Below are 15,329 nucleotides of genomic sequence, written 5' to 3'. Positions count from 1 at the left end.
TAGCAGCAGCTTTTTTGCTCTTACAAGATTAGGGTTAGGGTTGTAAAAATTCTAAAGTTCACACAAGGTTTTGATTTAAAAAAAAACAACAAAAAACATTTTTTTTTAATTATTATGATTTTATTCTTGTAAGGATCTCACTTATTTTTAAACAATCATCATTTTGGGAAAATAATGTCTTATCACAAAAAAAACTTGTTCTCACAATAGTCTAACTTTTCAATTGTTTTCCTTTTATAATTTTACTGTCACAAGATCATGACAAAAAAAAATTATAGGTAAAAAACTAAGTTTATTCTTGGAAGATTAAAAACTTTTCCCCAAAATATATATGTTGCCAAATAATTCACGTTATTATTCTATTTTCATGAAATTATGCAACTTTTTTTACACACAGAATTTTCTCCTTAAAAAAAAGATTTTTTCGTCCCTGAAAAATACAACTTTTGTCTTGCAAAATACTTTTTTTTTTCCTGGTGAAGATGTGTTTTTATTTTATTTTATTTAAAAAATCAGACTTTCGAACCCATGATTCCTAAAAAATACATTTTTTGAACAATAAAATTTATGATTTTTTTCCCTTTCTCCTTCCTTGTTTGTTTCAGGTTCTCTCATTTCCCACAGCAACTGGGACTGGAATGCATCATTCAAATAATTCAATAGTGCCCCCTAATGGTCAAAGATGGGACATGCGAATTCAGCTACAGAGGGAAACCTCAAGTAAACAAGTAAAGAAAACTTCAAGTAAGCAGTAAAAAGAAAATGTTTGTTTTTATATTATATACACAAACTTGACAACAATTTTGGGATGTTTTAACTAAATGTAAATGCACATGTATAAAGGAGTCGCATATGAGGACAATAACAAGCTGAATTGATAGTCCACTGATTCCCTGTGTAGTATAGGTGTACCACTAGTGATACACGGGCTCCCTCTAGTGATGCGCAAAAGTACAGTTTAGTTGTTTTTAACTTTTTTTAGTAGTACATTTAATGCATTTTTTTTTAAATGAGATTTGCGTTTCCAAACGCCAAGTGACAACAGACACGAGTCCTGAGATCCCCGCTAGGCTGCACAAGCTCTTCACAAAAGATATGAATACCAGCACACACACACACGACACAACACGACACGAGGCGGACAACAGTAAACTTCCTCTTCCTCCTCCTGCTGCTGCTGCTGCTTTTCATGCTCCACCCATGTACATTCACACAAAACATGTACAGACACACTGAGCACAAGTCAGCGCAGCCAGTGTGATCGAACAGGACTGATGACTGGTGAGTAGTTTTCATTCTGTGTACGTGCGTCCGAATACATATTTTCATAACAGCAAACGGGGAAACGCTAACTTGAGGCAAGCAATGACAGAGAATGGAAATAATAACTGCTATTATTTATGACCCAATATTGCAACATGAGTACATGATTGCATTATTGACTCTGGTGATTTAAACACAAGGCATAAACAGGTACGACAGTAAAACGGGAAGAAGAAAAAAAGAAGTATGAATCAACTGTGTCAGAACAAAATAACAAAATGATCTGATTGGAACACGTTTAGAATAAAGTGCTGCAATAATACTGATGATCAGTATAGCATTTTAATCTTTTAGTTGAATATTTTGGATTTATTATTATCATTATCATCCTTATCATTATATTGGTTATGTTTGGATGGTGGCCTGATTTTGACTAAGTTGGCCATATTTCATTGTGGATGCTGTTGCTACTGGTTGGATGAAGAGTAGCAGTGGACAAACCCTTCCTGCTTCACTTTCAACACACACACACACACACACACACACACACACACACGCACGCACACACACTGGTTCCTCTATTGTGTCTATGAGAGGCACAATTGTTAGCTCGATGACATCCTGTAAACTTGGACTTCAGTTGGAATATGAAATCAGTAGAAAGACGGCTTCAGCTATTCTGGAAGCATCCATCTATTGTGCAGCATTGCTATACGGTGTCCTGCATAACTGTCATCAACTAAAGCAAGCTAGTTTTCTTAGCTAGCGAGTCAGGATCTAATCCTGCTGTCATTGCTAGCTACTTATCTGTTTTTAGCCAACTCGTTTACATACACGATTGATCTAAATTAGCTACGTACTTAGCTTATCAATTTTAGCAAGCTAGTTTTTGAATGACATGAATGGATCAGAGATAGCTACTTAGCTTAGTTTACTTATATGAATAAGTCTTCACGAGGGACTTATCGATTGGAGTAAACTAGTTTACGTATAATATCAACCTGTCTTGGCTAGCTATTTTAGCTTGCTAGCTTTCTTTTGCTGTAATACCGATCTTGTCGATCTGCTTGGCTCATCTATTTTAGTAAGATTCCAACGATCTTATTTATCCACTTACATGATCTATTTTGTAAGTTAATCGTCTTGAAATATCACTATATGTATCTCGTTATTGTAGCTTTTTCGAGCTGTCATGGCAGAAAAAAAGCTATTCCTCATTAGCATAATGCTAATGGTATTCTTAAAATGTCTAGGCTGTACATTGGTTGTTGTCCAATAGCCATCTCTTGCGTATCTAATTCAGCGGCCATTTTGTAGTGGGAATTTCTCGCCTGTCGAGTTTGGGATTTCCGCCTATTCGCAAGAGCCCCAAAAATGAGATGACGTAGCTGTAAAAAATGTCAACGTTGCACTAATAGTAGACATTTTCCCATGGAGTGTTTGTCGGTGGGTGAGGCAGTTCCTCAACAGGTCAGCAGACACAAAACCAGCGAGAAGTAAAAATAGAGAGCTCAGCTGACCAGATGGAAGTGTAACATTTCTTCTTCTTACTTCCTTATAACATTATTTTTTTTTACACATTTTGGTACGGTCCTAAAATAGCTAAATATTATTATAATACAAAATATTTGTTGATCAATTAACTGTAAGTAACTAACGTAACTATAATTCACAAGTGTGAAAGCTGAGAGCTCACTTATCACTATCATGACTTTGCACCAGTTGCGTTTTGACACAACAAAATTGTTAATTAGTCACCCGCAGCCGCTGCACTTGACAGATATTCGTTCTTCTTCCTCCTTTTCCCCCCTGCTCGCAACACTTCCCCTTTCTTGCGCTCAATCGTTTCTTCTGTCGGGCCAGTTTACAGCTTCATCTGCTATGACGTTGTCGGGTTAGGAAACAACCTGTGACAAGAAACGTTTTTCCTATCAGGCCATCTTGAAAAAAATCGGATGAATCCATTGATTATCTTTTTGTTGTCGTCCTGTAGATGACGAGCGAAATTTTTTCAGGCTTTTCACAAATTTCACAAAGCGCCTGGTCTTTATTTCAACACGAAAGCTTCCTTTTGTCAGTTTAACGTTTGAAGTTTCAACATGACAAAATTTCAACACTTTTTTTTTTCTCACTCGCATCGACATCTCTTGACAGCAAAATGCGCGTGCCCTGTGATTGGCTGGCGACCAGTCTAGGGTGTACCGCGCCAAAGTCAGCTTGGATAAGCTGCGACCTCAAAACTGGCTGAATAATAGTCTATGTGGTTTTTCTTTTTTTTCTTTTTGGCACGATTCCCCGATCTAGTCTAGTCCACTAAAAAACTGCCGCATTCCAACATTTTTGGGGTAAGAGTAAGACTATGACTTAGAGAGTGGGTGGGAGAGCATCCTGGCAGCCTCCCTCCCAAATGAAGCTACTCCGGCTGGGAAATGGAGGCCAAATTTTGTGTGAGCAAAAGAAAAATGTGGATACCGAAAAACCAAACAGTTTTGAAGTTTGTGGAAGGAGTGCGCTGAGACGACCTCCACCCAGAGTGAGATGAGGGTGGGGTGACATCCCGGGAGTCTGGGCTGAGCTGCATTCTCACAGTTTGTATTTCATTCTTTGGCGCCACGTCCACTGGAATAATAAGATCACTTTTTCTAACGGCACGCAGCTCAATGCGAATTCCAAAGCCACGCGGGCTTCCAATTGAGTTACTAGTCCAGGTCTGGGTTGAAATGACACATGAATGTCACTCAAACCGACGGAATATCATTTAATCAAGTTGAGTTTCATTTAGGGCTGGGTATCCATTCTAATTTCCTGAATCCATTCGATTTCTATTCGCAATAATTCAATATGATTCGATTTTGATTCACTTCACTTCAATCCGATATCGATTTATGATGGCACATTAAGTCTTCTTAAATGTCAAGGACATGATTAAAACTCAAAATAAATTTTGCGGAGGTAGTAACTGGTCAAATGATTTAGTTGATTAATGAAAGCAACACGTTATAATCACTTAAATGTTACACAATATGGACATCTGCAAGGATGAGATGAAAATATTTTCATAATTCTAATTCAATAATTGTAAATATGAATTAAAAAGATTCTGAATTGTTTTAAAGTGCAATAAGGCAGGTCTTTCATTAATGTAAGAAAATACTTTTTAATTCATGTGAACAGTAAATTTCAAGAAAACAGTAATATACAAAAAAATAGCCGTTAAAATTATATTTTCTAAAGAATTTATGGGAAAAAGAGATATATAAAATAATCAATTCATTATTCAATTTTTTTTTTAAACCCGGCTCCAATTTCATTCATTGCGTGATACTTTTTTGTTTTCATAATGACTCATTTCAGCCTTTTAGCCTTATGCTAAGGAAGTTAGCATTTTAAGATGACAAATGTAGTACTGACGCAAACAAACCCTCGACTTTTCTCTTTTCAGAAGCAAGACGATGGGACGAACTGTAACGAGTCTCTGAACAATTCATTGAATCCAGTCTGGTGGAAAGGTCAACGTAGTTTTAACATTTTGACCGTTTTAACTATATCTTCTTTTTTTAAAAATTTATGGCGGGTGTGGGTGCCAATTACGCTTCACTCACTGATGTGAACATGTTGCAGGTAGGTGCGATCATGCAGACAATCAAGTGCGTGGTGGTGGGCGACGGCGCCGTGGGGAAGACATGCCTCCTCATCTCCTACACCACCGGCGCGTTTCCCAAAGAGTACATCCCCACCGTCTTTGACAACTACAGCAGTCAGGTGCGCAGCAGCAGCACAAGTTCCATTCATCTGCGTTTGTGTCTGCATGACTGCACTATACTGCCCCCCACTGGCCAACAAGGACACTCCAGGAGCAGCACGAGGAATTGTAACATGAAATCATGATGCCATTCTGCTTGAATGCTATTATTCTGTTTTTATAAAGTACAATATTATATATATATATATATTTTATTTTTTTATATATAATTTTTTTTTTCTTTTTTAATGGGCTAGAACTGAATTGACCCTACTTACTGAACTTACTAGTGCTCGTGGTGCGTTCAGGTGACAGTGGACAGCAGGATCATCAGCTTGAACCTGTGGGACACGGCAGGCCAGGAGGAGTACGACCGCCTGAGGACGCTTTCCTACCCGCAGACCAACGTCTTCATCATCTGCTTCTCCATCTCTAGCCCCGCCTCCTACGAGAACATCAAACACAAATGGCACCCTGAGGTGGGAAGACCCATGTCTTTGTTTTGGTGAGCGTTTGCTTACACTGGCTCGCCCGTCAGGTGTTACACCACTGCCCCGGCGTCCCCATCCTCCTGGTGGGCACCAAGAGCGACCTCCGAAACGACGCCGACACCCAGAGGAAGCTGAAGGAGCAGAACCAGGCGCCCGTCACTCACCACCAGGGCGCCGCGCTCGCGCGCCAGATCCAAGCCGTGCGCTACCTGGAGTGTTCGGCGCTCAACCAGGACGGCATCAAGGACGTGTTCACGGAGGCCGTCAGGGCCTTCCTTAACCCGGAGCCCGCCGTCACCAAGAAGCCTTGCGTGCTGCTCTAAGAACAAAAAAACACACACAAAAAACAAGGCTCTTTTGTGCTTCAGAGACTTGATGTTAGCTTTCCAAAATGTGATTTTGATTTTTTTTTTTATGGGGACGAGGCGCTCTGTCTCTGTCTCTCTCTCTGTCTCTCTCTCTCTCTGTCTCTCTCTCTCTTATATATATATATATATATATATATATATATATATATATATATATATATATATATATATATATATATATATATATATATATATATATATATATATATATATATATATATGTCATTTGAAACACATTACAATAATATAAATAGATAAGTGTAGCAGCCATGTTTTCATACCCCCCTCCCCTCCCCCAACTAACAAACCTATCACCTCACAATATACATGAAAAATGTGCAACGTAAAATGAAGCCTATCGCTTCTAATTTCTTCAGCCAAAATGAGATCTTTGGGAACACTTCCTCTTTTCTCTTCTTTGTTAAACACAATATTGTACCGTCACGGTGCCACCTAATAACCAAGAGTGGAATTACATCCCAAAACAAAGTACATCGCGTTACACTTCAGCAAAAATATACATACAAAAATAGCAGGTATTGAATCGTGACATTGGCCTAGTGGTTAACACATCTGCCTCACAGTTCTGAGATTTGGGGTCAAATCTCATCTCTGGTCTTCCTGTGGGGAGTTTGTCTACCCTCTCTAGATCCCGCCCACATTCCCAAAATATGCATGGTATGTTTTTAGAAGACTTTTAAGTGTGATTTGTCTTTATGTGCCCTGTGATTGGTTAGTGACTAGTCCAGGCTGCACGCCACTTCTCGGCTTTAGTCAGCTGGAATTGTCCTCAGATTGCTCTCGATAATTTTATAATTAAATTGTTTTAATACAAGAATATGGCAAAAGTGACTTTAATGGTGAAAAATGACAAAGAAGATTTCCTGCTGAGGCCCTTGGGGGGGAGGAGTCGACTGGCGATGGCGTGAATTCTCCTGTGTTTCCGGATGTGGCCTTTTCCTTCGTGGCGACTCCTCAGAAGCAGGAAACTGCTTCCTTTTCCTGACTGCAAACTCTTTTCTCTTTTGCTCAAGCTGTCATTAAACTTTAGGAGTAACCTAGCGACTTTCATGCCGTTTGGAAACTAAAAACAGTGCACTTAAAAAGAAAAAGAAAAAAAAAGACCAAAAATGCCATGGTACAACATAATAAACATTTATTTGATCATCACACAGGGTGTCCACAAAGTCATTTTCAGGTTTAAAAAAATAAATGACAAAAGATGAGATCTGGTGAATTAACACCCTTGACAAAAAGGCACAATGTATTGTGGTATATTGCAGCAAAATTGATACACAAACTCCACAAGGCAGCCACTGTAAAGTGGAAAGACACTTAACGGACAAGCGTATTCTATTTATACTATTAGAATGGCCTTCGTATGACTTTATAAAAACTGAAATAACGCCCGACAGGAAAAAGTTCCCAGAAAACAGACTTAGTGTGTATGGCGTACTCGAGATGATCAACACAGCGCGTAGTACCAATACTGACCTGTGAGTGGCAGCAACACATTTTTTCAAGAATAAATAAATTGCTTCTATAATGAAACCTTTTCATTTGAGTAATAAATGTAGTACATACTCTTGATTTTTGGTTTGTCCAATTCACAATGTGACTGTACTGTTACATGCCTGAGCCAATAGATGGCAGCGTGAGCTAAATAATGCAGTCCTGAATCACTAAAGTCATAGACAAAGTAAAAGACTATTTGGATGGATGAATTTGAGTAACCTGTCATAAAAGATTTCAGGTTTCCCAAATTGATTTGTATTGTGAGAATAAGCACTACATTGAATTTCCATGTTGTATTTGATCCTTTATGGATATTTACACAGACACAACACATTCATTTTCAAAGTAAACTATACATGGAAAATATAATGAATGCTAGGGGGGGGGGGGGGGGCGTTTGAAGTTCAAAACAAATAGTTTTTACCAATATCAGGATACCACATCAGCATACATTTTCATAGCGCTTGTGATGCAAAACTGTGTCATTGTCTTCTTCCTTAGCAACACAAACATCCATGAAAATGGCGTGTAGCTATGATTTGCTTTCTTTACACAGTCTTCCTTTTCTCCCCTGCGTCTTCCAGATCTTGCACCCTGCGTGTCCCTCGTCTCTCCATCCTGTTCTTGCCCTCTTAGCATTCTCTGCATGCAACTACCTCCCTCTTGAACATACATTCAAACGTTGTGTAAGGAAGAAGTTCAAAACTTTTCAAAACATAATAAGCACAATTTCTGAGGCGAATACATCAAATGTCCTACACCATAAACTGTCCATGTGCACTATTGGCCAATTCAATACAAGGAATCTAAAAGATGCTGATGGTCTCCATGACTACCTGACCATGTTCTCACCTGTTTCATCTTGCTTTCTCCTTTTCCTCCCTGTCTAGCCTCAAAGGGTTGCCAACCGTCCCTTGAAAACGGAATCGTTCCGTATTGCGTTTTCAAGGGACGCACTTTGTCCCGTAATACCGTGAGAGTCAAAAAATTGTCCCTAAAAAGTCAATGAAATTAATGAAAACAGTGCCCTTTATGTGACAATTTACGGTAACGTTCCAAGGACCAAGTGGCTGCCAGATCGGGACGCCACACGTCACGCTACAGGATTGACGAGAAATGATCCAAATGACGTCAAACATTGGAAAGAAAATATTAAAGATGTAATTTAAATAACAAATTGTACGGGCTGAAATTGTAAAAACGTAAATGAACCTAAGAATATATAAGCAGAATGTATTGAATAAATAATAAAATTTATTGAATAAATACACAAATTAATTGCCTGAGATTTGACTAATATTGTCAGTTTAGATTGCTAATGTGGTTCTATTATCATTAAGACAATTTTTGTGATGTATTGTGATTTGCGAACTCCTCAAAAAGAAACCAAAACGAAGTGAACACGTGGAAATCGCGCATTTCGTTAGCGCTGCTGTACTGACGTCATCGGCAAGCTCGACGGCGAGTCAATTTTTTTTCTTTTTCTAAATCTTCAAGTATCCTGTTTTATATTCTTAGGTTTATCTACGTTTTGACAATTTCAGTCAATACATTTTGTTATTTAAATGACATCGTTTAATGTTTTATTTTCAATGTTTTGACGTCAGCTGGATTTATTTTCCAACTAACTTTATTGAACAATTGTAAATGGATATTCCCCAGCCAATTCTTTAACCCTCTGATCAAAGTTAATATAAAAATGTACAATGGATGTCAGCGTTGTATGGAAAACCTATAATATTTTTTGGGGGTGTTATAAACAAGTGAAATTGATTGCCAAGTAGGCTACGTTAAAATAGATATTACATAAACGTAATCTTTGATCAATTATAGATACATTGCCTTAGATTAATTACAAGTTAAAACAGGTATGTATATTTTTTTACTGTACATGCAGTTGATATACGACACTTAATATACAGTAAAAATGTATATGTAATTGCTGCTGAATATCATTCAAACATATGCATCCTATTCAACAAAAAATATTTCACCTACAAAACGTAAAAATTTAAAAAAATCACACAAGGTTGAAGGCAATCAGGTTGGCCTTCCTTGTCGATGAGGTGTCCCTTATTTATTTTTCAGGGAGTTGACAACCCTAAGCCTCATCTTTCCCTCTTTGCGCTGTCAGCCAAAAACATGACAGTCATACAACTACACAACAACGGCAAAGTCATCATCTGTGGAAAAGCTGTCATTTGCAAACAGTGTTTCAGGTGTCTTGTCATAAACTAGCATGCTACCAGGTTAGCCACGATCTTAGATTGTAGAATACTAGCAATGTTTTTAAAACTGGTCATTAACCCCCGAAGAAAAAAAAGAAATAACTATCATGGCATAAAATACTTAATGGTGACAATTCATATGGTATCAGATACTCTTTATGTTTTTTAATTCGCTCGAGCTAGCCACTAGCGACTTAGCTTATTAGCTACGCACTATTTACAGGCATCTGCCGACCACAGCAATTTTGATTTTGTCAAACAGGAGACCGCCACCAATAAGAGATTTCCTATCAGATCATTTGAGCACGTTCGTTCTTCATGGGGAACAAAATGAATTTGCAAGGGAAATTTTCATTTGAAGAAGAAACGATTGAGTGGGCTAAAGCAAGTTTAAAATAGGGACGGCCCCGACACTTTTACAAGCAGATTGGATGGGAAAATCTCTCTTAAGATGCCAAACGCCACAAGATAATCAATCGCTCAAATGTTGCGGTTGTATAAAACGTAAAGTGGGTCCTGTTGTTTTCAGTATCGTTTTTCTTCGGGCAGTACGGCTACCATCACATATTTTTTACCAAAGTCCAAGATGGAGGTGGTGTGGAAGGCCATGTTGGAGAAGACCACCAGGTACTCAAACAGAGCGAAGAGCGTGTAGACTGAAGACAGCAGAAGACACGGCGTAAGTAAGTGGACACAATCAGATCACGTTTTTTTTTCCCCTGCTTTCTGCCGTGTTTGCCTTTGAGAATCGACATTTAAAAAATATATATACTGAAAATTGACATAAAAAAAAAAACACGGGTCAAGCTGTAGTGTCGACTTTCCAAAACGCCATCCAATGACACAATTGTGTGTTGTATTTACTAGTCGGGCCTCCAAAGTTGAACGTCTCAAAAGACGGTACAAATTACGGAGCCACCGTGAACGCGAGCTTGGCCCGAGCCTTGAAAAGCGCTCAAGTCGCGAGGGCTCACCTCCAGCCTCGCAGTGTTTGTTGTGCCGTCTGAAGAAGTACGCGGCAGCCACGCAGCAGCTCAAGTTGAACAGGAGCAGGCGCACCTTCCACCTGTACGAATTCAGCTCCTGACAAGGAAAACGTGTGCGATCATTAGCGAAGCGAATGAAGAAACGCACTCCATCAAATGAAGTTGAATTTACCTCTTTGCTCACATAGTCACTCTTGATCACGTACCACAATCGGCATGTAATCAGCATGTAGAGTTGCGAGCTGACGATGAACGTGAGGAAGCCGGCTTTGTGAACCGCTGCGGAGAGAAAAGCGAGATCATTTTAAATCCACGTGGAAACTATGGATGGGCATGAAAATGCATTTTTGGTTCATGTTGCCTTAACGGGAATTCAAAAATTGAAAATCCTGTTAATCAATGAATCACCTTCAGGCCTTTTCACACTGCACTTAACCCATTCGCTGTGTATGTGCTGAGGGGGCGGGCCCACGGAATGTCAAAGTAAAAAATATTCTACTTTTCTAGCGGTGTTGTAGTGGCGTCAGAAAGCATTTCCAATATGGCGGAGTGATTTCCGAGTGCTCTTTTGGCGGACCATAAACTCTCCAACTGCTCCTTGTCTCCTCCCCCTCATTAAAATAAGCGAAGCCGGGATTTTCTTTTGCAGCAATCAGATGCGGTCTACTACTCGTCTAAACAGCCTGGCAGAGCTAGCGCAGTGTGAAAAGGCATTTGACTGACTGTAGATCTCTGTGGACGCCACATAGGTGAGCAGCAGCAGGGCGCAGTTTTCGGCCAGGTTGCACACGAACGCCAGCCAGCTCAGGAGCAGCTCCGGAAGCTTGGCCACGAAGCGACCGCGGTAGAAACCGAAATACGTGGTGGCTAACAGGAAGCGCGGCGCCGAGTGCAGCCCGATGCAGAAGCGCCAGATGTAGAGCTCCGGCACGCGGCTGATGGCGGCGCTGATGGATGGGAGGTAATTGGTCACCTGGTGGACCACACACACACAAATCCACGGGTTAAAGTTAAGTCAAACTCAGTAAAATGTTTATTTTGATTGAAATTGAAATCAAGATTTCCAAACATGATTTTTGAATTTATCTAAAAAATGTGTATTCATTTAACGCCTAAAAATTCTTCAAATATAACTTGAAAGAACAACCAGAAAAGTAAAATCATGTATTTTTTAAAATCATAGCGGAAAAATAATAATTAAAACAAATGTTTGCTGTTCCTGCTACGCATGCCATGGCCTCTTAGGGGCAGTGTTGTGGGTTGCATGCATGGAAATACACTTACAATAAGATAAAATGTGTAGAAGAAAATTGGTAATTGAAGTAAATCAAAATATATCATTTGTGTGCGAGTGTTCGTTATTTGAAAGTAAATCCCTCGCACGAATTCTAATGCTATTTATAACTAGCCCTTCTATATATATATATATATATAATTAAATAGGCTACACGTACATACTGTACATTTCAGAATCTTTTACCTGAAGAGTTAATTTTTTTAAAAACTTTTGCTTAAGAAGTTGAATCAACACCTTTCGCTTTTCTACAAGCATCTGTTCTTCTATTTAAGTACAGCGTGTGAGAACTTTTTCCCCCGTCTGGTCCAGACTTACGTGACAGTGCGTGTAGTTGGCGTCTTCAAAGTGGTAAACAATGGAAATGAAGAGGGACACAATAAGGCCGATCACGGGGAGAAGAAGCATCCCTATGACGAAGATGTTGAAGGGAATCTTAATGAGGGGCCGATCCCGGTCCAGGCTGCTGTACGGCAGTTGGAGCATCCTGGGTAATGTCAGAAAACAAAAAAGCAGGTCACAACTTTAAGGCTCTGAAATGCATTAAGGGTAAAAAAGAGGCCAGTTTCTATATATCGAGCTAACGAGCAAGCTTACTTGACTGCTTGTTTAAATCGGCTACAGTGTCGGTCGTGATCCTTTTCATGTTTGGTTATATGTCTGAGCGCCAACTTTTTTTTACAAATGAATGTAATATTAGTGAGAGAGACCTCTCTGCAAGGCATCTGAACAACTTGTCGTTTTGCATTCCCCCCAAAATGATAACATTTGTGGTTTTGATGCATGCCTCCAAATTGGAGCTTAAATTAATTTCCAATATCAACTCATTTTGCATGAACTGATTGAAGCATTCTCGAAAGTCATATAAGACATCCAGAACAGTCCAGTTGCGATCAATTCAACACCCTGAGAGTGAAATGACCTGAATGGAAAAGCAAATTCACAAGCACATGCGGCAAAGTGCTGCCTCCAGGAGTTAAAACGCTTTTATGGTGTTTATAGATGATTACTCTCTTTTTGCCCCCACAAATTTGGGCTCCGCTTTTGTAGTTTAAGCCGCTGTAGACAAGGCTGGTTGTCATGGTAACAATAACGACCAATTTTGTGTGTGTGGTTTTTTTTTTTTTACTTCATGTTTACACTGATTTAAAATGTATTTTCTATATGAAATGTGCGTTAATTGAAATCGACGTGGAGAGAAGAACCTGTTACATTACGTCCCTGTTAATCTTCGTCGTACTTACGTGTGTAATTCGGTCACGTGAACAATGAGTTACAGTAATTCGCTCATCATGTAACACGACCTTAACCCGTGACGTTATTCCGTCGCTCCGCATCATTAATGAGTGTACAAAAAAAATACATTTGAATGTGAGCATTTGACACTCACCTTGAATGCTCTCCCGGCGTCTTTTCTCAAGTCATTTAGCCACCGACAGAAAACGAGTCCAGTTAGCTGGTTAGCTCCGCGGCTAACGTAGCTTTGCTGAAGAACTATGTGCAAAATGTAGTTGTAATATCCATTTCGAAAGCATTAACTAAATTTTTTTGGACGTCCCCCACGAACCGTGGTTAGTTTAATATCACGGAGGCATTAAACACTATCTTGCTACCGGCTGGTCAAAGTTCCGATTCCAACCAGTCTCCATATCCGGTAAGAACAACTTCGGTTCGAGTCCGGTTTAGAAAATAAAAGCAACGTCGACAAAATGACGGAAGTGTTGAATTCCTTTCACAATAAACACACTTTGGTCTTAAACGTTCATAGAGACTTTTGTGACAGAAACTTTGTTTACAGAAACATAATTTACAATATAATGTAACTCATTGCGCTATGTGCTTGTATAAGGCATGAAGTACACCTGATATATTTTTTAGGGAGCAGTGCAAAGTGAAAGTGTTACCTGATTAAGTATGCAAAGAAACCGTTTCTGTTAAGGAGCTTTTCCCCAGAGATCGCTGATGATAGCATTGCTGGATGAGTGTAGGAGAGACAAAACAAAATGGGAGAAAAGTTAATTAGACACGTGTTGTTTTGCCATCATTCGCAAAGTATCCATTTGAAATGGCTCATTATCAATAACCTTTTGCTCTGCGGACAGTTTGGAGACCAATTTGTCTCAAACTACGAGACATGTATGTTTGCATTAAATGTCTACATTAAACACTACATTGTCCACCGCCGCGAGGGAAGTGCGCCCGGCGGGCGGTGTGCCGTGAGACAAATGAAATAAACAATAAAAACGGAGCGAGCAACTTACCGAAAGATCAGCGCGTCAATTACATGACGTCATCTAGGAAGATCTTGTAGCGCATAGTGTAAAATAAATAATTCAATTCAATAACACTTTATTTGTCCCCGAGGGGCAATTCAATGGCATACGAGCAGTATTAAAAGACAGGCATTACACCAGCAAACATAAAACATACACAAAATGCTACAATAAAAAATAAAAAATAAAATAAAATAAAGTGCTCTGTGCTAAATAAATAAATACAAAAACATAAAAATAATTTTTAAATGTGCATTTCACTTTGGACAGGAATAATAAGTAAAAAACAAACTAACTTTAATAAACGTTAATAAACGAAACTTCCCAAGTGTGTTTATAAAAGAAAAAAAAGTGTAGAGGAATAATAATAATAATAATAATAATAATAATAATACATTTTATTTATTTAAATTATGTTGAATTTCTTTTTTGAAAGGCAACAAAATGACTTTCACATGCAGAAAAAAATTAATAAATCCAGGAATAGTAATTTTATTTCTACACGGGATTTATTGCAGGTCTGCTGTACTATACACAAATAGGATCATATATTTGTTATATTCAGATGTTTCTTCTTCTTTTTTTGAACCATCAGAGGACTTTATTTCAGCTGCTCCAACTTTTCTAAAATCTTGAATTTCATAAACTCATCTGGGGTGTCTTTTAGTTCTGTCACATTAAAATGCTTCTCAGTGTCATAAAAGAGAGAAAAAAGGCAAGACATAAAGTCAAAGGGGGATATTTGACACGAATAATGGAGTAGTTTGTGCATCTGTGACGTCGCCACACAGTTGGCCGTTGAGCGTGTGTGTGTGTGTTAATGAGAGAGAGAGAGAGAGAGAGAGAGCGAGAGAGAGAGAGAGAGAGAGAGAGAGAGAGAGAGAGAGAGAGAGAGAGAGAGAGAGAGAGAAACAAAAGCCCTTTTGTACGCCTTATTTCCTTCTAACACTTAATTCCTTAATTTCTTTTTTACTTTTATCTGTAGCACACATTTTTTTGTTGTTTCTGATTGAAGGGAAAGAAAATGATAAGAATGAGAAAATAGGTTTTAGAAAAACATTTGCCATCATTCAACTTAATGTTTGTAGAGTACGACAAATGCTACAGCCCAAAAATAATCAGAAAGAGAGGCAAGTGCTACATTTGCTAAATATATTTTTTAATTTCCT

The 15,329-nt window shown here is 38.7% G+C and overlaps 2 protein-coding genes across 4 annotated transcripts; one reads left to right on the top strand and one right to left on the bottom strand.

Moving 5' to 3' along the window:
* The first annotated feature begins 1,120 nt into the window (after window positions 1-1,120).
* Window positions 1,121-5,988, top strand: rhogb (ras homolog family member Gb). The gene is made up of 5 exons (XM_086098447.1): window positions 1,121-1,281; window positions 4,706-4,772; window positions 4,885-5,025; window positions 5,314-5,484; window positions 5,544-5,988. The coding sequence occupies exons 3-5, from the start codon at window positions 4,897-4,899 to the stop codon at window positions 5,817-5,819; spliced, it is 576 nt and encodes a 191-aa protein (XP_085954573.1). The 5' UTR covers window positions 1,121-1,281; window positions 4,706-4,772; window positions 4,885-4,896; the 3' UTR covers window positions 5,820-5,988.
* Window positions 5,989-7,003: 1,015 nt separating this feature from the next.
* On the bottom strand, window positions 7,004-13,550 carry pgap2 (post-GPI attachment to proteins 2). Of its 3 annotated transcripts, XM_086098442.1 has the most exons (7): window positions 13,278-13,550; window positions 12,206-12,374; window positions 11,317-11,566; window positions 10,766-10,872; window positions 10,582-10,690; window positions 10,183-10,263; window positions 7,004-8,041 (listed from the first exon to the last, which is right to left on the bottom strand). In XM_086098442.1, the coding sequence occupies exons 2-7, from the start codon at window positions 12,371-12,373 to the stop codon at window positions 7,809-7,811; spliced, it is 948 nt and encodes a 315-aa protein (XP_085954568.1). In that variant the 5' UTR covers window position 12,374; window positions 13,278-13,550; the 3' UTR covers window positions 7,004-7,808. The 3 variants fall into 3 exon arrangements, with proteins under 3 accessions (XP_085954568.1, XP_085954569.1, XP_085954570.1); XM_086098443.1 differs by lacking the exon at window positions 10,183-10,263; XM_086098444.1 differs by having other exon boundaries at window positions 7,890-10,263.
* Window positions 13,551-15,329: the final 1,779 nt, after the last annotated feature.

This window comes from Leptonotus elevatus, chromosome 16, assembly GCF_054856555.1.
Source record: "Leptonotus elevatus isolate MCC_2025b chromosome 16, RoL_Lele_1.0, whole genome shotgun sequence".
Taxonomy (NCBI): domain Eukaryota; kingdom Metazoa; phylum Chordata; class Actinopteri; order Syngnathiformes; family Syngnathidae; genus Leptonotus; species Leptonotus elevatus.
Note: the sequence above shows the minus strand (reverse complement) of the source record. Positions and strands in the feature narration are given on the sequence as shown.